We start from the raw sequence: 21,865 nt of genomic DNA, 5'->3' as shown, positions 1-21,865 counted from the left end.
AAGAGATGCATGAGGATATGAGAAAAAAAAGGTGACACAGTGATGATTATGAAGATATAGAATAATGTCTAGCCACGCTCATTAATTTGTAAACATTTGATATGAAGAAAGGGAGTTTAAAATTTCATCTTCTCGCTCTTCTTTTCGTTCCCATGTATTGTGACTGCCTTTGCAGCTGATATGTCTACATACTTTACACAACATCGGCGAAAGAAACAAGAAAACACGCTCTTTTGAATGGGTATCATAACCAACCTATTGGTATTATAACTCAACTAGCCATCTATTTTGCCGGACTAGCAACTCTATCCACCGGACTCGCCGTCCGGGCTGTGCCTACACCCGAAGCCAGCAATTCTAATCTTGAGGCTTGGACACGGTGTTTCTTCATAACATCAACCCATTCCTCATCTGCCTCGCTCTCTTCTACACTCTCGTCTAGCTCTGCGCGTAAATCTTCTTCGAGTAGCGCAATCATTACACTAAAGTCTGCACCGAGTCTGCCCAGCGAGCCAGCGCAGTAGAGGACCTGTGTGAGAAGCGAGTCTCTTGCTGAGCGATCTTGTACATTGGGCAGATAGTCGCGCAGTGTGTCGAAGAGCATTTCTACGAGGTGCAAAGGAAAAGTAGCGAGTGCAGAAGGGATGGGCTGAAGAGGATCAGACGAGTCGACGGGCTTGACAGCCGGGGCTGCAGCGTCTTCGGATCCTGGTGCAGGGAGAGCAGAAGGAAAGATGCTTTTGTACATGGATATTATGGCGAAGCTTTGTTCGCGGAACACTTCGAGGTACTTTTTCAAGTACTTTTCCGTTTGTTGGCCAACGGCCCAACCATTGTCGGCGACTTTTGTGGTCTTACTCGTGCGCTTCGAAGTTTCCTGATCTGCAAGGTCGCGGAGAGGGGATAGGGCTTCGAGCATGGACTCGAGGCAGACTAGCCTGCACACAAGGAAGAGCGCGCCCAAAGTGCCTTCACCACTACCAATGGCGGCCTGTTTGGTGGACCATGATTCATCCAGCTCGGGCGCAACACGGCGGAGCCAGCCAATGGTTCGCATTGCACCTGCCAACTTGATTCCCTGGGCCTGGAGAGCTGTGATAAGGTTGGTGGTCATGGTCTTCATCTCCTGCTCGGCTTGAGCTGTGAGCGAGGAGACCAGAGGCGAGTTGGGGTAGAGAGTATGCAGGCGCTTGACGTGGGCATGAAGATCAAGGGCTGAGGCATAATTTGCATTTGCGGTGGCCGTGGATGAGGTCGCTTGTGCGGCGGCCGTCGACGAGGCTATGGCAGACGAGAGGAGGGTCGGGAGGTCGAGGACATCGGAGACGCGGTCAATGTTGCGCGAAAGCAGCATGGCTTTTCTCCGCCTGTCTAGAATGGCATTGTCGGCACCTCTACTGTATTTGTCGGAGAAGCGTTGTGCTGCTGTTTCGAGCGCGGGCAGCTCGGCGTGGACGGTTGCTGCATCGTGTCCAATGTGCGGGAGAGTGGTGCGCAGATGCAGCAGGTGGTCGGCCGAGGCAATGATTGGCTTGTGAGACTTTTTGGAGAGGGCCTGAATGGAGCGCAGTATTGATTGCGAGCTTTGGGCTAGCGATTGTTGCTCCGATGAGGTGAGGGCTGGTAGCGGGAGGGTGGTTAGGCGGGAGAGGTAGGCATTTGTGGCAGCGTCGTTGGGGACAGGGTGGGCATCGAGGTAGGGAACGAGGAGGTCGTAGAGGGCGTCAGCCATGGTGTATATGGGTGGTCATGTGTGTGTATGTGTGTGGGAGTGTAGTGTAGTATGTACGTATGTACATGTACGGTATAGAGTAGATGTGGACCCCTGCAGGCATTGACGCTTCACATGCGAGAAAGGCCCCGCCCAAGAAAGTATCCCAGCACCTTCATTCATCTCGCCCTGTCCAGCGCCGCCAGCTTCTTCGCACCCCGGGGCAGCGCACTCCCAGCCGCACACACCGGCCCCCGCCCATCGACTCCCCAAATGCAAAGCGCCCAGCATGTCGTCTTCTGCGTCGAGGACACGGTCGGGCTCATCGACGACAAATACAGCGTCGGCATCATAGAGCGCTCCTTTGGCGACGTCGACTCGCACGAGCCCCGCCCCCAGCGCGACTATCCCGACGACATCGAGTGCCATGGCGACATTCCCAAAGACCAATTCGCAAAGTTTATCAAGGACGGCATCCCCCCGCGCGGCACCGTCCTCGTCTCGTGGCAGACGCAGTACAAGACAGAACTCATCCCAGAGGCCAGGCTGCAGCTGCTCGACCGCGCCCTCTATGTGGGCGATGTCGTAAAGCGCAAGGCTGAGGACTACATGAGCGGCACCGTCATCGGCACCCAGGCTGTCTGCACTCTGTTCCCCGCCACTCTCTTCAACGGCGGGCACATTACCCAGGCCATTACTGACGACCACTCGGTGCGTAACGTGGCCGCTGACGAGCTCATCAACGTCCACGAGTTCGTCGAGGGAGCCCTTGTCGTCTATGGTGACTGGGTCGGCCGCGTGGAAAATGTCTACGACGAGGTTGCTATCAAGCTCGCAAACAACTCAGTCGTCGTCGTTGAGGACCCCTCGGAGCTGACTCAAGACGACACCACCATAGACCGCCTCAGCGTCGGAGACACATGCAAAACAAAAAAGGGAAATCTGCGGAGGGGCCGCTGGCGCTTTGGCGCATATGACCCCAGTGTGCCCCCCGTCGGCATGGTAGTCGAGACACGAGCAACTGAAATCGACGTGCAATGGCTTGCAAGGAGCATTGGCTCCCGCAATCGTGCTTTCGCCGCGGAGGAGCCGCCAGTCACACTTGGCCGCGACGAGTTTGAGAGCCCCACCTTCTACAAGTACGACGCATCAGGCGGCACCGCCACAACACTTCCTCTGTCTGAGAATGGTGTCGATAAGTCATATCATGTTGCTGATGTGGCCGTGGGAGACCGTGTCCGCTTCAAGGATGTTGCGGGCGCTGCTGTCAAGTACGACGGCACCCACACTCTGCCCGACGGACATGCACAAGGCAAGGTCACGCGCATACCCCGGACTGACTCTTTGGGCTACGACCTCAACGTCTTTCTCGTTACGCAAACCCATAGCCAAGTCACCGTGCAATGGCAGGACCTTTCAATAACACACGACCTCAGCTCCGCCCTACTGCCCGACCCCAACGTCGAAGATGACGACGAGGTATGGCCGGGAGAGCTCATCTTCTCAAAAGAAAACCGCAAAGACAACGATGAAGAAGAATCAGAGACCAAGAGGCCCGCAAAAGTAGGCATTGTCCAGACTGTCAAGGGCCGAGATCGGATAGCAACTGTGCGGTGGTTCAAAAACGCTTTCGTAGAGTTCTTTGGCAATGACCTGCTCCCGCCATGCACTACAGGCGAGCTCAGTGATGCCATTGAAGATGTTAGTCTGTACGACATTTACTCGCTGCAAGCACTTACACGACGCCGTGGCGATTTCGTCATTCTAAATCCAGACAACGTTGAAGCTATACAGTCTACGACCAACATTACCGGCCCCAATTGGTTTGGCGAGGTCATTGATCTAGGCTTGGACGGTAAGCTGACTGTTCGTCTTGGTGCCGCGAAGCCTGTAGTTGATGTCAAGGTCCCCTATGAGTGCGTCCACCTTGCCTACAGCAGTGATATGGCCGATGATTTTGTCAACAACCTTGGGGAACTGGACGGCGACTCTATTGAAGACTCGGACGAAGATTTTGATTCCGATGACTTCGATTCTGCCTCTTTTAATGAAATGTGGATTGAGTACGAAGGCATGGAGGGCGAGCCACCCGTCGGAGATGAGAGCGACTGGTCAACCGAAGAGGAAGATGACGACCCTGATGACGACGATAACGATGACGAGTCAATGCCAGATCTAATTGACACCACAAAGGAAGATGTCGATACCACCAAGACTACCCCTGAGATCAAGTCACCTCCGACAAAAGAAGAGAAACCTGATTCACAGCCAGAGCCAGAGGTCGACGACACGCACATGGAGCACGGAAACACCGAGTCATCCGATGCAGGACCGGCATCCTTTGTCATCCTAGATACGCCCCCACCATCGTCACATCGCTATGTTGGCATGTCCTCGACATCGTCGTCCGCCTTCATGCGCCGTATTGCAAAAGAGCATAAGATCCTTCGCAGCTCATTACCGCCTGGTATCTACGTCCGCACCTGGGAGTCCCGCCTCGATCTTCTGCGCGTGCTCATGATTGGCCCCATCGACACGCCTTATGAGTTTGCTCCGTTCGTCATCGATTTTCACCTCGGTTCATCGTACCCACAACAAGCACCTGATGCCTATTTCCACAGCTGGACCAACGGCAACGGCGCAGTCAATCCCAATCTGTACGAAGATGGAAAGATTTGTTTGAGTTTACTAGGAACATGGCACACAGATGAGCGAAACGAGAGCTGGAGTCCTGCAAAGAGCACGCTGCTTCAAGTCCTGGTTTCGCTCATGGGTCTGGTGCTGGTAAAGGAGCCGTACTACAATGAAGCGGGATACGACGTACATCGTTCGGCACCAGAGACCAAGCTCAGCAGCGCCTTGTACACGGAGCGAGCCTACTTTCGCGCAAGGGCTTTCATACATCATGCACTCACTCACGACGTTGAGCCTTTCAAGCAGGAGCTAGAGTATTTGTACCTAAGTCAAGAAGAAGACGCACCGAAGCTACTTGACAAAGCAATCGCTGCCGCTAAGGACATTGTCGAGCGCAGTACTGACGCGAACGAAGAGGGGGAGCGTGATGGTCTGCGCAAGATCAGTTTGGGTGCTCTAGTCATGCTCAAGCGCCAGATTGAGAAACTCGAGGACCTGAGCAAGCCAAAGGTGTGAGTTTTTGGGAAGAAGGAGAGCAGAGAGCAGTGGAGTATTTGTCGTGTAGCTGGGCTTCTGATGTGGTGTAAGAAAAATGAATAGCATCTATGGTATACCCCCTCCCGCGGCGCTGAGTCAAGCACTTGAGTTAAAGAGAAGTAAAGAGGAGAAGAAAAAAATATATAAAACATCTTTTCAATAGGTGCAGTGTATTGTAAAGGAGTTAAGGTGAAGTCAAGTGAGAGCAGGGCAGCCCCTGCTCCGAAGGTAGATTCAGCGGCTACAATTACAATATTTTTTAGTCTCCAAGAGACACATGTACTTGGTATCCAGACCCTCTCTTTTCTCGCTTTTCATATACATAGCCATGACTCTTGATGCGTTCATTCGCCATGATATTCCCACCATCTAAAGCCCCCTTATCTTCTATCCACTGTATGCTCCAAGCCAGCAGCCCATTAGCCTCACCCGGACTCCAACATATCAGCGTAAAGATTCAATGCATTGCCAATCACATCCACAATGGCCCATGTCTCGGACCCCCTAAATATCATCGCCCACACCCTCAGCACCCCTGCACTAAGCTGGCGCATATAATTCGGAGAGTCGGCTGGGATATCTGGTTGAAGCGCAAACTCCGTTTCATCAAGCATACTCTTCACAATAGCCACGATTCTTTTCTCATCTTCTGTTAATGGTGGATCTGGATTGGGCGTTGCAAGAGCTTCGAGCCATTTACTCATTAGATATGCGCATTCAAGCGTACATAGCGAGTGCTGGATGCTCCAGATGAAAGATTGCGTTTTGGCAACGAGGCGGTAGCCAATCTTGATAGGGATAGATAAGGCTTGGGCGGAATGTAAGACTGCTCTTATGATTTTCGGGGATCGACGTATCGCGGGTCCTGCGCGGAACGCGTTGGCGATTAGCACTGGATCTCGTGTTTCGAGAGCGCGACCTGCGGTGTCGACGTAGAGGCGGATGTAGGCGAGGCGGAGGAGGGCAGTCGAGTTAAATGCCACCGGCCCGTTGTGATTCATGGGGTCGAGAGAGGATTCGGGGTTTTTGCGCCAGCCGATTTGCCAGTTTCGTAGGGCGTTTTCAAGGGACGTTACATCTTCTGTGCTGAGGTCTCCGGAGCCTTCGAAGCGGCAGCGGGCTACTTGGCGGAGGAAAAAGATGTGTTGGATCAAGGCGTGAATGAGGGCGTAGTTGCCTGAGGATGAGTTGAATTCTGTGACGTCTCGGCCTTGCTTTGTGAACAGTCGCTTCAAGGCGTCTTGAAATAGCACTTCCGGGATTTCTTTCTTGCGAGCCTCTCGCCACGAGGCTTCAGTGGATGCTCTGAACTCGGCTTCGTTGCAGGGCAACGTAAGCTTGACTTCGCTTGTTAGCATAAATGGTGGAATGTTATAGACGATGCAGTGGAGATTAGAAAAGCCGTAGACTATAAACTTTGTTCGCTTGACAGTTTCTCGGCGGATCCAGTCTGCCCAAGATATGTCACTGCGGAGTGGTTCAATCTCGAGCCCGTCATCTCGGATGAGTGTTGCCAAGATACTCTGGATGGCGAGCGCTTCTCTTAGAATCTCTTTGTGCTTAGCCCAAGTAGATAAAGCCATCAGCAGGAAGAGGGCCTGGGCCGTTTGCATGAGATCCTCCCCTGGAACAGTCATGTCATCGGATGGTAGGCCGAGTGGCCCAGTGGTAGAACCCTTTTGCTGGGGACTTCGCGAGCACGACTCATTCTCGTAATTGTTTGGCGATGTACAGTTTGACGGCGAATGGTACTGGAGCTTCACTAGGCGTGCATCGCGCCTCCTGATTCGCTCTGTCGCAATCGATTTACTGATGTTGAACAACTGTACCCCCTTTTCGCCTTCAAATGTATACTGCGTTCCAACTGCAGCTAGTGCCAACAGCAGCTCAACCGAACAAGTATCCACAGACATGGTTGGTATATGGAGCAACGGCATGTGTTCGTGGAAGCCGTTGATATAAGCTGCAATATACCTGCACAAGGCTAACCGAGTTGGGAGGACAAAGTCGGTAGGTATGACAGAGGAGAACTCGGTAAGCATCTCGAGAATTCTTTGCCGATCTCCATGTGATATTTCGGAAATTGGCCTGCTGCGTGTGGGCGGCTCTGGTATTACAGGCTCCTCTGGTTGCAGGGATGGAAATCGTGACCCAAAGCGCGAGAGCGAAGGAGGCTCATCAGAGTGAACCTGTCGCCAACCAGTCACCGGCGCAGTTGTTCTGCTAGGATCGGACATCATTTGTTGGTCATAGCTAAGCGAGTCGGGTGAGAAGAGTGGTATGGGTTGTTCAGTGTTGATCAGTGACGAAAAGTGGTACGAGTCCAGCGGCTCACTATCTAGGAACACGGCGAGACTGTCTAGCGAATTTGATATTGCAGATCCGTAGAAGCTATTGGCATGTTCAGTCTGAACAGTTGTGTGTTGGTTTTCCACTGTCGTAGCAATCGTCTCAGGCTGCGAGGGCAGAGGTGTTGGCATTGCGTGAGCAGCTCGGTCCACCATATTGCCATGGAGCGCCTGGTACTCTGCAGCCATTGACAGCGCGGTCAGAGAGTATCCGCTATGTAGGCCAAACGTCATGGATGCATGCGATCTCGAAGGTTGGTGCATGGACTGCACATCCACAACAGCTGGCGAGGGCATCATGCTGGGTATCTCCGGAACTGGACGACCAGCATCGAAGCTCGACCGAAGTCGTTTGTTGGGGCGCGTCTCTGCAGGTGTGTAGACGCTCTCAGCCGGAGATTGCACATGATTTTGCTGGTTGTCTTGGCCCTTGCGATGCGTGAGGCGCTCATGGCGAACAAGCAGATCACTTTGATCCAGAATAAGCCATACGAATGTGTAAAGAGAATATCTCATACCTTCTCGTGAATGAATAGCTGCATTCTGAGCAGCTAAAAGGTTTCACGCCGCTATCTCGAAGCAAGTGAGCGAAAGTACACGATCCGAATCAAGCGACTTACGAATGCGCTCATGTCGTTGCAAATGCTCGAGCCTAGCAAAGGCACGCTGACAGTGTGGGCACTGAAAACGTTTCTCTTTTTTGCCAGGCTGGGCTTGGGTCATTTGCGCTTCGCCAGGGGCGGCTTCCATGGAGAGTCTATGGGAAGTTCGGCGGTCCACACGGGATCAGTCGCGATTGGTTCAGTTGATGACACCGAGGTATTGGAGTATCCTCAAGGCACTGTATGGCATTTGGAGACTGTGGGAGAATGTATGACACGGTCGGATACGGAGTGCAGCAGTGTGGGGAAAAGAGACGGAGCGCGGAGATCAACCAGCTGACATGCGGGGTGCAGAGGAAGCCGGCAAAGCCACCAATCAATTTCGCCACGCAGCGGCGCCCGATTGAGTTCACCTATCACGGCACCAGAAGATTGAGGGTATGGTAAGAGGCTCATATTGCGATAGTAAAGTGTCTGGCTGGTGGTGATGATGACGATGACGATGAATGTTGGTTGCAAGCAGTGTTTGCAGCTCGGATACGTACGTGGGGTCGTATCGCTACTAACCACCCAGTAAGATACAGTGGAAGACAACCCATCCTACATCACCCCCATAAATTTAAAGCTGCCGCTCAGGCCCTGGCGCTTCTGTTGCCCAACTCTCGCGGCATCTCGCCCTTTTCGGCCATCTCATTCAGAACCTTTTCGGCCGTCTTCATTGCGTCCACACCAGCTGGCACGCCGCAGTATGTCGTCGCGTGGATAATGGCCTCGCGGATTTCGAGCTCAGAGAGTCCGTTGTTCCGGGCTCCTCGGACGTGGACAGCCAGCTCAGGCGCACGATTGAGCGCCATGAGCATGCCGATGTTGATCAAACTCCTCTGCTTCTTGTCGAGACCGGGGCGTGTCCACGCGTAGCCCCAGCACATTTCAGTGACGAGCTCCTGTCCGGCTCTCGAAAACTCCGTCGAGCCATTTTCCAACGCACGGTTGACGTACTCGTCACCCACGACGCTTCGTCTCACCTTGAGACCTTCTTCAAATAGCTGCTTGTGTAGCTCATCGTACTTGGGGTCGGTCGACATGGTCGATGCACGGTAGGGACGGTGGTGATGGCTCAGTCAGGTAGGTGTTGCACGACCTGCCTGTTTCTGTAATGACTTTTGAAAGCAAGAGGTGTTTTTTTCTCTGGAGAGTTACAACGGTGCAATGAGAGATAGGTCAGCAGGATTGCGAAAGTTTTTCAGAGAGTTCAATTGACAGCGGACTCGGGCTATTACCCCACCCATGCTTCCCCAACTTCCCCAACTTCCCCAACCCCGTACTGTGGAAAATCATGACCAGCCACAGAAGAGCCATGCACCCTAACTTTGTTCTTCTATTGAACATCATATGTCATACACACTATGGGGCTTTCTTACAAACAACTTGCCGCTCATGTCCCGTTCGACTTAGCTTGCCAGTCTTCCTGCCCGCCGAGATAGCGATAGACTATACGAGAATCCAAATCTCTACAACGTGGGTCGTTGGCAGCTCCATCATACGTTTTTAGTCCAACCTCACCAAGTACATTCTGAGAACCCACTCTCTTTGCCATGTCCACCGCAAGTCCAAAGTCTTTGCGCATCAGCTGTACCTTGAAGCCCTGCTTCCACCCTCCCGAAGATGGCGCTTCTGGGTAGACATGGGGAACAGGACAGAATTTGTCGCATATAGTGTTTTGGGCTGTACCTGCAGCATACACCTTGGCCAGCGTACGAGGGTCCAACCCACTACGCATGCCCATATCAAACGCTTCGGAGCAGGCTATTGCAATTATGCCAGAAAGGTAGTTGTTTGATAGCTTTGCTGCGAGACCAAGAGATGGTCCACCACAAGGTATCACTTGTTCACCCATAAGACCCAGCAAATAAGTGAGACGCCCCATGTTTGCATCCTCCTCTCCGCAGCCTAGGAAGAAAGCGATTGTGCCTTTGATTGCGCCCACCACACCGCCACTAACTGGAGCATCATAGAACGCTGCCGAAGGGAAATGATTCGTAACATGTTCTTTCACTGCCAGACTTGTTGCTGTATCAATTGTCGAGCAATCGAGAAGTAGCTTGTTCGAGACATTCGTACTACACATGCCATTGTCGGGGTCGAGATATACAGATCGTATGTGCGCACCCTCGGGTACCATTGTGATAATTGTGTCCTGCTTGTCGATTAGTGACGGTTGCACACGTTCTAGGCTCAGCATACGGCTTGTTGTGCGACATCCTTAGCGTTCTTTCCCTTCAACACTCTATTGGGAAACTCGGCACAAATGTCGTCTACTGCTTGTTCGACAACATCATAGACCCATATACGCGAATCTTCTGGCAGCTTCCTAGCCAGGTGGGACAACATCGGTGCTCCCATAGCACCCAGTCCAATGAAGCCGAGCTTGTTGAAATCGTATGGTTGCGGCATTTTGTTCGCGTACGGTAGGAATTGCAGGAGGGCTGGGTGTCAAATTCGATCAGTCATAAATTTCTGGCACTTATATCGCGTTAGATAACGAAGCTTGGTGTAATGATGAGGATTTGCTGGGAACCCAACACAATACGTACGCCCACCTACCTAACTCGTAGTGGCTGGCTCGCAATTAACAAGGTGGGGCACAGTTCTCCAACATTCTGTTTCAATCAGCTTCCCCAACATCATTATACGCAAACCCTGACGCACACACCACCACTTGTGGAACAGATGAGATGAAGGAATGATCACCTGTGCGATATTTGTCCGTGTTTCTGTTCACATAAGGCCGTGTTGTGTCCTGTTGTTTTCTACCAGACAACAACGAAAAAGCAATACTCATAATAAGAGCACAAGATTCCGATACGTTGGCAAGCTAATTAAACTGGCTCTTTAATTCCTGGGAGAATATGATTGTTGACAACACATATCACAGCTTTCAGCATGAATCGACAGCTGTCGTTTCAGTTCATGCTCTATCGTGTGGCCATTTTGCACTCCCAGAATACCAGTTTGTGGATCATGTTACGCCCGACGCTCGTCGAACTGTTCCTTCGTTAGCATTCCTGGTTCAGCATGTGAATCAATATACCGGAAAACGAACACGACTCATCTTCGATCTAGGCTTGAGAAGAGACGTGAAGCGCTATCCGCTACCGATACAGAAACATATCGACACCAGGCAGCCAATGAGCACTGACCCGGACGTCACCAAGAGCCTCGCGAAGGGCGGACTTACACCAAAGGACATTGACTATGTAATTTACTCACATGTAAGTACAGATTAATAGAGTTACGCTGGTGGACAACGAGTAACTTACTTGTGTCAGGTACATTGGGACCATGTCGGAGAGCCTCGAGACTTTCCAGATTCAACTTTCGTCGTCGGACATGGCGCAGTAACTCTGCTCAGCGGCGCTTCTTCTTCACTCCGAGGCGGCCATTCCTTCTTCGAAAGCGACCTCTTGCCGAAGGGTCGGACCGTGGAACTACCCGAACCCATCGTGCATGGATTGAAGAAGCACGATTCGGGCACAATCTATGGGGAGATCAATCTCCATGGGTCATGGCAAAGTCAAGACTGTCTCCCGGAAGTTCTAGACCTTTTCAACGACGGGTCCCTTCTAATCGTAAACGCACCTGGACATCTCCTCGGACATATCAATCTTTTGGCAAGGACTTCTCCGAGCCACCGGATGTACATGGGCGGGGATGCCTGTCACGATAGGAGAATACTGACCGGTGAAAAGAAGATTGGCGAATGGAACGATGCACATGGCCAAGTCTGCTGCATACATGCCGATCGGAAGCAAGCCGAGGAAACTATCGAAAGAATTCGGATTTTGGAGAAGGAAGGGGTTGAGATAATCTTTGCCCACGACACTGAGTGGGAGAATGATCCGGCGAACACGACTAGATTCTTTGGTGTAGTGTGAATACTTTATGCAAGTAATATTATACCATGCACAACTTTTATCCCATTGCAACTTTAATCAAAGGGTCCGAAACTCTATCGTTCCAGCAACCAGAAATCCATCGGGCAATCTGCGATCTTTGGCGCGCGTGCGTTCCGAACGAGCAAATCGCAAGTGTTACCGAACCCTGTCGTCTTTTCCCCACATTTGAGAGTTGGGGAAATGTGGGGCGAGCCAGTACTTGGCTGAGCCGCGGGTTCCGCCTCCTTTTGGAAAATAGGGACAATCTTTTGTAGATCGATGGTTGCCCGTTTCCGTATTCTTGTCCCAAAATGGATTACAGGGGGGTTTGCTCATCCCATCCGATGGTGGCAAAACCTTCCTGGGCACGTTGGAACAGTTCGGCGTATTCTGAATCGCAGTCACAGGATATGAATAGTAATCAGTCATTTTTCATGCCAGTCGAACATGGGTTACAGACATATTCCTGTTGCGTTTTCATGGGCACAAGCTGCCTCGTATCGAAGGCTCTCATTAAATTTACACTGATTTTGTTTCGGTTGTAAGCACGACCCCACCTTCTCTCTTTCTCTCCCACTTTTTTTACCCCACCTTTGGAGAAGATGATACTGTAGCATCGGCACATTCACATGCTGAGAGCTCGGTGACAATGCAAGATAGTTACAATGCATTTTGATGTTGTCATAATGTTATATAAATGACGCATCACGATACCGCTCTACTGATAATCGGGGAAGAGTTGGGGAAATGAGTCCCCAAGAGTAACGATGGAGGCAGAGAAGATGGGGAGATGAGCAGAATGCATGGGAAGCTCACGGCTTCATAGAAACAACCTTGGTATGTTATTGTTGCGAACATTATTTAGAATGTAGGAACCTAGAAAGTTCAGCTCGTTGCATAAAACGTTGTGTTTTTTGAAGTTGTGATGGCCTTTTACAATTCCAATGTTGAACTCAATCGCAAAGCAGGGCAGCACCACAATGTATGATGTGGCTTACTTATATCTAGTATCGTGTGACTGGGCTTTTCATTTAGCAGGCAGTGGGTAGTAAGAGTGATTTATCGAACAAGAGAAGAGAATATGAATTGTACTTTCGCAAGTACGGGTAGTATCTCTGCTCATAAGGTGCATACTCACTGCAAGTTGAACTTGAGTATCAGATAGTAGAATATTGGTGGCACCATATACCTATATTAATGGCCTAAATGTATTCGAAAAGGGGTTGAGAATGCCTTTTAAAGTAGTATATCCTACCAGGCCGCTATCTGCCTTCATCACATCCATGTTTAACAATAATTCGCGAAGCTGCAATTCTTCACCAGATTTCACACTGGCGATAATACAGTTCTATCTAGCAACATGTTGACAAGTCCATGGCAGTTATAATGCTTCGCTACTTTGCATTCAGGATGCCTAAGCTGATGGAGACTTAGGTGTGAGAAGGCGCATAGTACCTGTATACGAAATCGCACAGGTATTCTTACACGCGACGATCAAGGATGTCAGGTCAAGAAAGACGGTTTCAGGGGTAATACTAGCTTTTAACCAAGATACCGTGAACAATGCTTCACTCACGATTCGGGAGTGACTACTGCAAGGCCACTGCATCGCTAATATCGACTATGTCTTTTTGTACCAACAAACGCAGCATAAATTAGTCCAAGGCAGATACTATAATAGTCTGCTCAACGTAAAAGTCTAGCAGGAACCACCATGGTGATCTCAACATGAAAGATGATATGGCTGGCTGAAGTTACACACCATCCGTACACCTGAATCTTTTGCTTTCTCCTTTTGAGCAAAAAAGATGAAGAAAAGATAATGAAGAGGCTGGATGTTCAGCCAGGCAAGGACGAAATAGTAAACATAGATCTTCAGTACAAGGTCGATGACGTAGATAATTCACCGAGGGATTCCAAGAAGTCTCGGAAAGATGGGCCGTAAGCTGAGATGAGCATACCCTCGAAGGAGATATGTAATAGAGCTGAACTAAACCTTTAAGGCATGAAGATTGTACATACATAGAGGTTAATTGTGTCCGAAAAGGTCTGGGAAGATGGCATGGAATTGCGTGTTTAGACTTCGAAGATGTGGTAAAAGGATTAGAAATCATCACCGGTGGATGTGCACTCGATGCGAGCAAGAAGTTTGGAATGAGCAAAAGAGATTGCAGGTACCAAGTGATCATGTCCAACACCAACTCGTGACCTCCTCTCCCTACACTTCAAAGACTTGGTGTACATCCCCACTGCCCCAACAAGACAAAATTAGGCATTCAGCACCCACACGACCCACCCATCCACCCTCCCCCATATCTTGATAGCATCAACCTTGTGCCGACCAGCCTCACGTTCTCCCTCCATCCCAAGGAACCTCATATGCACGATCTTCACCGCCTTGTATATTTTATGATGTTACCTCGCAATCGGACCCACACCGAGCAACAAAAAACTTCCCCAAAGGCCCAAAAAAGAAAGAAAGGTAAACCACCATGTTCATCGCAGAGCGAGTTAAAAGTCACGATGTCGATCCCGTAAGACATGAAATGTGGTCACAAAACATATTCCATCATGCAATGCAAAAGGGCACGGACACAACAGACAAAAAGCAGGCGCAAAAACTCTAAAAGGTTTACCCTCACCCTCCTTGTTCGTCGTGGCTGTCCCCGCTGCACAAGTCTCCGAACTAAACGAAAGGTGTAGTCACGCGCATGGGCCTTTTGTCTAGCCGCAGATCATCCTTTGACGTGGCTGTGGCTGGAGGGGGGTGGGATGATCGACAGCCACTTGCAAAGAGAGCGAAGGATGAGATGGGTTGAGGGTCTGCAGACTAAAAGATCCGGTAAGCGGATAGTAAGCGACGGCCCACCCCATCGCTAGTGAGCGATTTAGCATGCAGCCTTGTTAGCGCAATGCACAAACAGCTGCTAATGTATGGGTGTGTGTGTGTCTGTGTGCCTGACTATTCCTTTGTTTTTCTCTTGCTTTCGTACGTACGGCCGGCAATCTTGGGTGAGAGGGTCTGTTGGTCTGGCAAAAGAAAAGTACCTTGTTTCGAACTTTATGCCTGCTCTGCACTAGAAGAAAACAAGAAATTACATCTTGCATCAGGAAAGCAATATAGAGGCGCAGGCCCAGTTTTTATTCCTCTCATTTGATCAGATCGGTTGGTTGTCATGGCTTTGTGAGGGCGAAAGGGGGTGAAGGGTTCAATTCTCTGGCTTGTCCTGCCGCGTGGTTTAACGAAGGCTGTAGGCGTTGAGCAAGCCCAAGTTATGCAGCTGGCATACAGGGTATGGAGTGGGATAGATTATGCATTTTCTCAAGTCTGGTCTTGTCGTTGCTTGCGACCCAACGGACTGTTCGTCCAATCCATACTATACTGGCTGAGTCTTTCTTGGTGTTTGCATGGATTGGAGTGGAGATGCCCAATTGTGATAAACACCCTGACATGCTGCCTAGTACGAATCAGTCTGAAGGATGGCTAAAGTTTCACAAAGACCCGTGATCTCGATGTCCGAAGAGTGTCGGATCGTCATCGTGACATTGTGATTAGGTCGAGAAGTTTACCATCTCGATGTTATCTACACCTAAGTGACTGGCAATCCACAGAATTCCCATCCACGTCATAACAGTCTGTGTACTACGGGCCGTTTCGCACTGTCAAACGATGCCGAAGGGTGTAGATCGCGAAGAATTTCGGACACAAAGGGGTGGCTGATTGTCCGTCTACACCTAGGTGTAGAGTGCGATCTCGATGAGAATGCCATGTACCCTGTAGACCGCGATACACATCCACGTCATTGCAATACCCACTCTCCGAGGAGGGAACTCCCGTTTCAAAGGTGGTGTACGATCCCGATGGTGTACCTTGTAAGGCGTTATAGAGGTGTAGTGGGTGGCTACAAAGCAATCTGGATCTCGATCTCGATCTCGATGATAAGAAGCACATTGAAGGCCACACTATCCTCGAACACTATTGCAGTGTGAGTAACAAGGGAACGCCCGTTTCACAACTGCCAACGATTCCGATGTTCGCAGATCCTGCGGCGTAAAGGCGTATATTGAAATCAGATTGGTGGTCCCAAAGTGATCTCGATCACTCCATTCTTCGATCCCGATGACAAGAAGCACACATGTAAACCGCCTTTTCCCGTCATACTGACAAGCGGACCGGAGATTTCTTAACGGTGAACTGCGTCGATGCTCTTAGACGATTGTTTGTGCGTCGTGGTGCGAAGCAGTTGAGTTGTAGTGCGGTGTGGGGTAAGAGTTGAGGCAGAGGTGGTTGGGTTGGGACCAGATCGCGACGATGTCTGGCACAGTTTCTGAGAGATACCCCTTTCCAGTCGAAAAGAATTATCGCATGGGTGTATACGTATAAGTATTGACTGTTTCACTTGGGCTTCGATTTCGATGCCCTGTAAACCTGTTTCTCACGTACTCAGGCATCGCTGGGGGTGGGGGCTGTCTCAATCGCGAGTACAGATCGATCGATGTCTATGAGATCATCAGCAAAAAAGCAAAAAGAAGGGATATGGCGTCCATCAGAACCACATGATATGCCCCGATTAGGGATGCGGTGTTATTGGAAGTCCTAAAGCGTCGTAGCACTTCCTACACATGGGTAGCAACAACAGATTGGCCAAGTGATACACAATTTGGTGGCACACCAATAGGTAGAGGTTGCAAAGAAAGCCTCCCACAACACCCACGTCATGTACAGATCCTAAAGCCTGATTCGCTGGGTTTGGATGCCGTTGTGATTCCCATACATGAGCGAATCAGCACCACTGTTATGACATCTTTCCTTCCACACACATTATGCCCAGTCTTCTTCCCATCAAAAGCACCCAGCCGCACCATTGACAACACAACCCAGCGAATCCAGTCACATGCAAAAGCAAACCAAAATCGAGCCATTTGTTCGCTACAGCAAACACGGTACCACGACAATGAACCGCAAAATAATGAGAGATATGATGGATAGACAATTAGGCGACAGCATCGATTCTTTTTACAACACTTTAGACATGTTCTTCCTCACCGATACATGAATCCCCCGTAACACTACCCAAACGTCAAAAACGAACGCGTAAACGACTGGGGAAAAAAAGAAACCACCCACCGTAAAAAAATTACCCTCGGAGCAACATCGATGACTCCACGGACAAACACCACAAAGAAGGTAAGCGAGAGCGAAAAAAGTTTACCCGTCGCAACCGCGTAGAAAAAATAATCGCGGGAAGGCAAAAAAAAAAATGCAATGCAGAAGACGGAGGATTACTACATGCATCACGGAAAATTCATCCACGTGGAGATTTGCAAAGGACGGAAAATATCTAATCAACTCGACGGGACGAGACTCATGAATTCCTACCGATCAAAAATTTCCCATGTCGGAAAAAACTCTCAATATCACACAAAACTAACAACCCACCTCTCCAGCCACCCAACCCCATCCCCTCACCACCCCCCTCAACCTCAACCTCCACCTGCTCGCAAACATGCTGCACAAACCCCTGCATCGCCGGTCCGTCTTCCTTGACCCACAAACGCCCCGCATCACCCACGCCCCCATTTACACACTACTCGAGTATTTCGAATCCGTGCGTCGGACCCGCGCGATTGCGTTGCGCGCCACTTGAGTTGCACGAGTATCCGCGGCGGGAGCGGAATGGGAGGGTTGATAAGGGGAAGGCGAAAGTGGAGGGGGTAGCGATGGTAGGAGGAAGAGGAAGAGGGGAAGGAGGGGCGCATATGATGAACTATACAGGACAGAGGAAGAAGTGGAGTCATGATTTAGTGTAAGTGGTCTGCATTTCCCTTACTGCACTATCTTTCCATGACATTCGGGGATTTTTCTTTGTGCGAGTCAGAGTAGGCGACGGTTTTAGGTCGCGTGTATATGGGGTTAAGTTTAGTGGGTTGCGCTTCCCCTCCCCCCCTTTTTTTTTTGGTAACGATTCATTTCGTGTGGAGAGAGAGAGAAAGCGCGCGCGTTACGCTAAAGTGTATGTGTAAGAAGGTTTTGCTTAAAAGCGGTAACTAACGTCTCTTCTTTTTTTTTGTTGCGCTAAAAATATAATATAGTGCTCGCATGCGAGAAGATGATGGTAGTAGTAGTAGTAGACGCAACACTGCTTCTCCTGCTATCTCGCCTGCTCCTGCACAGCCGCATGTCGCTGTCGCTGTCGCATCACCGGCATCCAGACGCGATAGTATGGAGCCCGAGGCCCAGATGCCGAATGTCACGACGCCACTCGTTACTGTGCTGTCGCCACAGCCGCAGTTATCACCGGCCCAGCGCCAAATGCAGCAAGATGCAAAAGAGAGTAGCGAGAAAGAGGGAGAGAAGAAAGAAAGCAAGAGCAAGTTGCACCATATGAAGCGCATTTGGAGCAGTCTTGTTCGAAAGTAAAAGACATCTTTTGCAAAAGAAGACTAATTTCCTGTCGCCTTTCTACAGTCACAAAGGTTCTAGACCTACCGCTTTTGCATTCCTCCTTTTTGTTATCGCATCAAAGATAAGTGTAGTGATACAAAAAACTATACCTGCGGTCTAGACTCTCCATCATCATCATCACGACGAAAGCATCCAGACTCACGAACGAACAAGAAAAAAAAGAAGGAAAAACGCGATTTGAAATCTTTTTCAATCGTGGACCTCGTTTATCTTGCGCACTGAAGGGCAAACCGGGTCTGGCCAATAAACCCTTTTCGTTTCTCTCGTTCTCGGATTTCTCTCGTTCCATTGGCGAAAGGGAAAAAAAGACACCTCCATCTGGCTCGTGTCTTCTTGCGCGTGGCCAGGCTGAGTGTTGGTTTTCTTTGCGTTGGGACCCTCGGTTGCGGTGTGAGCAAAAGGGAGGGTCGCGTGTGTCACGAATTACAAAGAATATTTTATCATTTCGTCCAGGCTGCCGTCGGAAAGCAGCAGTACTTTTGGTTGGTGTGTCTGTGTGCTATGCGTACGTGCGTGCGTGTGTGTGTGCGTGTGTCGAGTCTCCACAGAGATGTGTGTTAACTCATTTTTTCTGGCCCTTCCACGCACAGACCCCCTACTGTGGAAGAAATTCCCGTTGCGCATTTACAGATTTTCCGAGGTATCAAGGGGTTGAGTATGTTTTTTTGTTTTCATGGCGTCTAGACGCTCAGCGGGCAATTGGTGAGAGGCTTTCTTCTTCTCGCCTCAGCGTCTATGGCCTCCGCTTCTGTTCGCTAAAGGGCGCACGCACTGGCTCAGTGTGCCCTTACCATGTTCATCCTCATATGGCTGTTCTTTGTGACTGGTAGATACCAATTAGGATTTTTTAAGCGAAGGAGTTTTTTTTGGTCAAAAATGTTTTCGGTTAAGACAAGGCGGGGGTAAAAAGGAGGAGGAGGGGGGGAGGAGGCGGTGACATGGTGAGAGAAACATGGTGTGAACACCAGAAGATCAGGGTGGTCAAGTGAATACGAGGCTGTGATTCGAGACTTTTTACGCCGATAACGAATCCGGATAATTCACATGAATGGTGGCGCCAAGGTTGACGGCGACTTCCGGGGGCTTGTGGTGTGACCTTTGCTCCTTTCCGGATAATTATCGGGTATCGTGAGCGCATCACACCACACGCGCGCATGCAAGACCAGCAACAGCAACTTGATCATGCTGTGTTACCACTTGGAACTGCAAACTTGGTGTTCATGTCATGAGATATCAGCGATGATGTTGATATAAATCAGACACGACGTCTCTCTCACCAAGGCCTATACCATCTCAACCCTCATCGGAACATATCCGACCAAGTTATCATCTACACGTTGCCACCTGAAAAGAATTTTTTTCACTACAGTTTCCGATAGCGAACTCGACTGCTCGCCATAGCAATCAAAATGCATTACCGTTGGCATATACCACACCCCCATTTGCACTTTCGACGCCATCTAGACCAATGGCTCGCAGATGTGGCTGAAGTGTATAGTCGGGCTGCATAAAAAGACCAAGCTTTTACCCCAAGCTTTCCGGCAATAGCATGGTCAGTAGTACGCTGGGTACTGCCGAAGCCGTGTACGAGTTAGCCTGTACTGACGCCTCACAACAGAAGAGAGTAAGAGGAAAGTGAAACGAAGGCGGGCATTTGTGGAGCCCTGGTCTGGGGGGAGTTTGCTGATGTGTTGTTGAGGGAAAGCTATTTGGAACGGCCTGGACTTTGGCGGTGTTTTTTGATACCCAATGCATGTAGCCTCACGAATTTTATTGGTTGTATTCTGCCCTTCTTCGGTACAATTCGCTAGTGGCGCGTGCAAGGAAGTATGATGGAATTGCGCGACGTGTTTGCAAAGCTTTCAAGATTCAGGAACGACTTTGCTAGTTGGTGATGACGAGCTTGACCTCCAAACAAGCGGTGGGTCGTCAAGAAAAGAAATGCACTTGGTGACCCTGCCTCGTATTTTTTTTCTTTTTGGTCTTTTGTCATTGATCTTTCTAGCCTCAGGGCCGGTGTGAAGTTTTGAGACACCGGCTTGCACAAGACGAGAGGAACGAGGCGTGGTCACGGCCGTGTTGCGGTGATACTGCTGGTGCCTGGTTGTGCTTTTTTGTATGGTGGGCTGGTGTTGATGTGCTCAGCGCCACCGCCCTGACTGCTGGGCATACAGACATGCGTAGAAGACAGGTAGAAGTGGGTGTGCCACATGGTTCCCCTTTACTCCGCTTGCCCTGAATGGGCAGGCTGTTGCTGCTCTTGGAGGTCACGACGTCATAGTGAGATATGGGCATGGTTGTACGGAGCGGGTGATCTGACAGCAACCACTGCTGTGGGTAAGATGTCAGGCAGCGATTCTATTTACGAGTGTACTGGGGGCGGAATCCCACAGATCTCATTCGGCGATCTGGGATTTCAGGGCTGTGCCGCGGGACTGGTTGATCCGGGCCAGGGTTGCGAGTCATACGGGATGCAATTTCTGATCTGAATGGGGAGTTGACAAGAGATAGCGGTGGTTCTCATCGAGTCCGAGGCCGGCAAGAGCCCGAACGCGAATGCTCCTTTATCCATTGGGCATAGCTCATGTGTGGGGGAGAAATTTTGTGGAGCTTGTGACCGCTGCAAGAGATTTGGAAACGATGCCTGAAGGTCGGCGACGCCTTTATTGGGTTGCGGGCCGCACAATATTGCCTAGCAGACAACACCAAGAAGCGCAGGTGTATGGCACCGCTCGGCCTCAGGCTGTGAGTTACGTGGCAATGACGATGATGGGAGCGGGGCTGGCATTGCAGTACACAATGGCATTGTGGAGTTGTCCGAGTACAGACACGTGCGCGCCGTACTGAAACGGATTCAGAGTTGGCGGTTGGTGGACGTCTTGTTCAAAGTGAAACGGGGCTGGGGGGGTTGTTTGTCTCACGGGTATTGCTGTCTGATTGTCTACTGGCTTGATGCCGAGATTACACAAGATGCGAGCAAGAGGTATGTGGTGCGTGAAGAGGCGCATTGCGTAATGTGGTATCCAGCCCCCGGGGTTACAAGATGATTGGGACCAAGGCAAAACGTGTTCCTGGGGTTACAGACGTGGACAATGAAGCCAGCGAATGTAATAACATTTGGTGTATGCAAGGTGATGAGCGCCAGGCCCGAAGCTGCGGCGCTAGTGCAGGGGTGCTTCTTGGGGCAAGCTGAGCGCAGTCGCTGCTTGGGTCGACGAGAGCAGCGTTGCAGTGGCAGTGGCAGTGGTTGCATAGTGGTCGCCTGGGGATTGTGCCTGTTCGGATGCAGCGTTGTGCCGCCTGCTTGACTAAGGGGACGATACTTGGAGCGAACCAGTTCGGGATAGAGGTGAGGGTGGTGATGGCAATCATGAGGTGTCTGTGTGTGTGTTTACTCATCGCCAGGCACGCGGTGCCCGTGTGGATTGGTGGAGATGGCGAGCATGGGCCCCAGTCAAGCATTCGTGTACCTGCATGGTAGCCTGATCTGGCATCGCAGCAGATGCTCCCTTTGATTTGGACGTGATCCTGTGATCACGATGCAAGCAAGGTAGCGAATCCATCGTTCGGCGCATGGGGCGCGTTGCGCTAAGCAGTTCATTGCTTTTTGCGACAGCTGTCAAATTAGCATC

General features: G+C 50.5%; 9 protein-coding genes across 9 annotated transcripts; 4 read left to right on the top strand and 5 right to left on the bottom strand.

Annotated features, from left to right (window-relative positions):
* Positions 1 to 283: 283 nt before the first annotated feature.
* On the bottom strand, positions 284 to 1,732 carry COCVIDRAFT_84658 (hypothetical protein; the record flags this gene model as incomplete). The annotated part of the gene is made up of 1 exon (XM_014706670.1): positions 284 to 1,732. The coding sequence occupies one exon, from the start codon at positions 1,730 to 1,732 to the stop codon at positions 284 to 286; it is 1,449 nt and encodes a 482-aa protein (XP_014562156.1).
* Positions 1,731 to 4,861, top strand: COCVIDRAFT_85141 (hypothetical protein; the record flags this gene model as incomplete). The annotated part of the gene is made up of 2 exons (XM_014706669.1): positions 1,731 to 1,753; positions 1,918 to 4,861. 2 exons carry the CDS (start codon positions 1,731 to 1,733, stop codon positions 4,859 to 4,861), a joined length of 2,967 nt encoding a protein of 988 aa, XP_014562155.1.
* A 446-nt stretch (positions 4,862 to 5,307) lies between these two features.
* On the bottom strand, positions 5,308 to 7,746 carry COCVIDRAFT_22001 (hypothetical protein; the record flags this gene model as incomplete). Its single annotated transcript, XM_014706578.1, has 1 exon — positions 5,308 to 7,746. The coding sequence occupies one exon, from the start codon at positions 7,744 to 7,746 to the stop codon at positions 5,308 to 5,310; it is 2,439 nt and encodes an 812-aa protein (XP_014562064.1).
* A 718-nt stretch (positions 7,747 to 8,464) lies between these two features.
* COCVIDRAFT_11450 (hypothetical protein) lies at positions 8,465 to 8,917 on the bottom strand (the record flags this gene model as incomplete). Its single annotated transcript, XM_014706550.1, has 1 exon — positions 8,465 to 8,917. The coding sequence occupies one exon, from the start codon at positions 8,915 to 8,917 to the stop codon at positions 8,465 to 8,467; it is 453 nt and encodes a 150-aa protein (XP_014562036.1).
* A 350-nt stretch (positions 8,918 to 9,267) lies between these two features.
* Positions 9,268 to 10,286, bottom strand: COCVIDRAFT_84662 (hypothetical protein; the record flags this gene model as incomplete). The annotated part of the gene is made up of 2 exons (XM_014706668.1): positions 9,268 to 10,029; positions 10,077 to 10,286. The coding sequence occupies 2 exons, from the start codon at positions 10,284 to 10,286 to the stop codon at positions 9,268 to 9,270; spliced, it is 972 nt and encodes a 323-aa protein (XP_014562154.1).
* A 455-nt stretch (positions 10,287 to 10,741) lies between these two features.
* On the top strand, positions 10,742 to 11,767 carry COCVIDRAFT_84853 (hypothetical protein; the record flags this gene model as incomplete). Its single annotated transcript, XM_014706667.1, has 3 exons — positions 10,742 to 11,104; positions 11,162 to 11,335; positions 11,381 to 11,767. 3 exons carry the CDS (start codon positions 10,742 to 10,744, stop codon positions 11,765 to 11,767), a joined length of 924 nt encoding a protein of 307 aa, XP_014562153.1.
* A 5,158-nt stretch (positions 11,768 to 16,925) lies between these two features.
* On the top strand, positions 16,926 to 18,188 carry COCVIDRAFT_11447 (hypothetical protein; the record flags this gene model as incomplete). The annotated part of the gene is made up of 3 exons (XM_014706549.1): positions 16,926 to 16,955; positions 17,216 to 17,574; positions 17,861 to 18,188. The coding sequence occupies 3 exons, from the start codon at positions 16,926 to 16,928 to the stop codon at positions 18,186 to 18,188; spliced, it is 717 nt and encodes a 238-aa protein (XP_014562035.1).
* Positions 18,189 to 20,240: 2,052 nt separating this feature from the next.
* Positions 20,241 to 20,411, bottom strand: COCVIDRAFT_84675 (hypothetical protein; the record flags this gene model as incomplete). The annotated part of the gene is made up of 1 exon (XM_014706666.1): positions 20,241 to 20,411. One exon carries the CDS (start codon positions 20,409 to 20,411, stop codon positions 20,241 to 20,243), a length of 171 nt encoding a protein of 56 aa, XP_014562152.1.
* A 1,060-nt stretch (positions 20,412 to 21,471) lies between these two features.
* COCVIDRAFT_84635 (hypothetical protein) lies at positions 21,472 to 21,714 on the top strand (the record flags this gene model as incomplete). Its single annotated transcript, XM_014706665.1, has 1 exon — positions 21,472 to 21,714. A coding segment is annotated over one exon (243 nt), but the record flags the coding sequence as incomplete, so codon positions are not given.
* Between the last annotated feature and the right edge of the window lie 151 nt (positions 21,715 to 21,865).

The sequence above is a fragment of the Bipolaris victoriae genome, assembly GCF_000527765.1.
Source record: "Bipolaris victoriae FI3 unplaced genomic scaffold scaffold_2, whole genome shotgun sequence".
Taxonomy (NCBI): domain Eukaryota; kingdom Fungi; phylum Ascomycota; class Dothideomycetes; order Pleosporales; family Pleosporaceae; genus Bipolaris; species Bipolaris victoriae.
The sequence above is the reverse complement of the archived record's forward strand: the minus strand, read 5'-3'. Positions and strand labels throughout refer to the sequence as shown.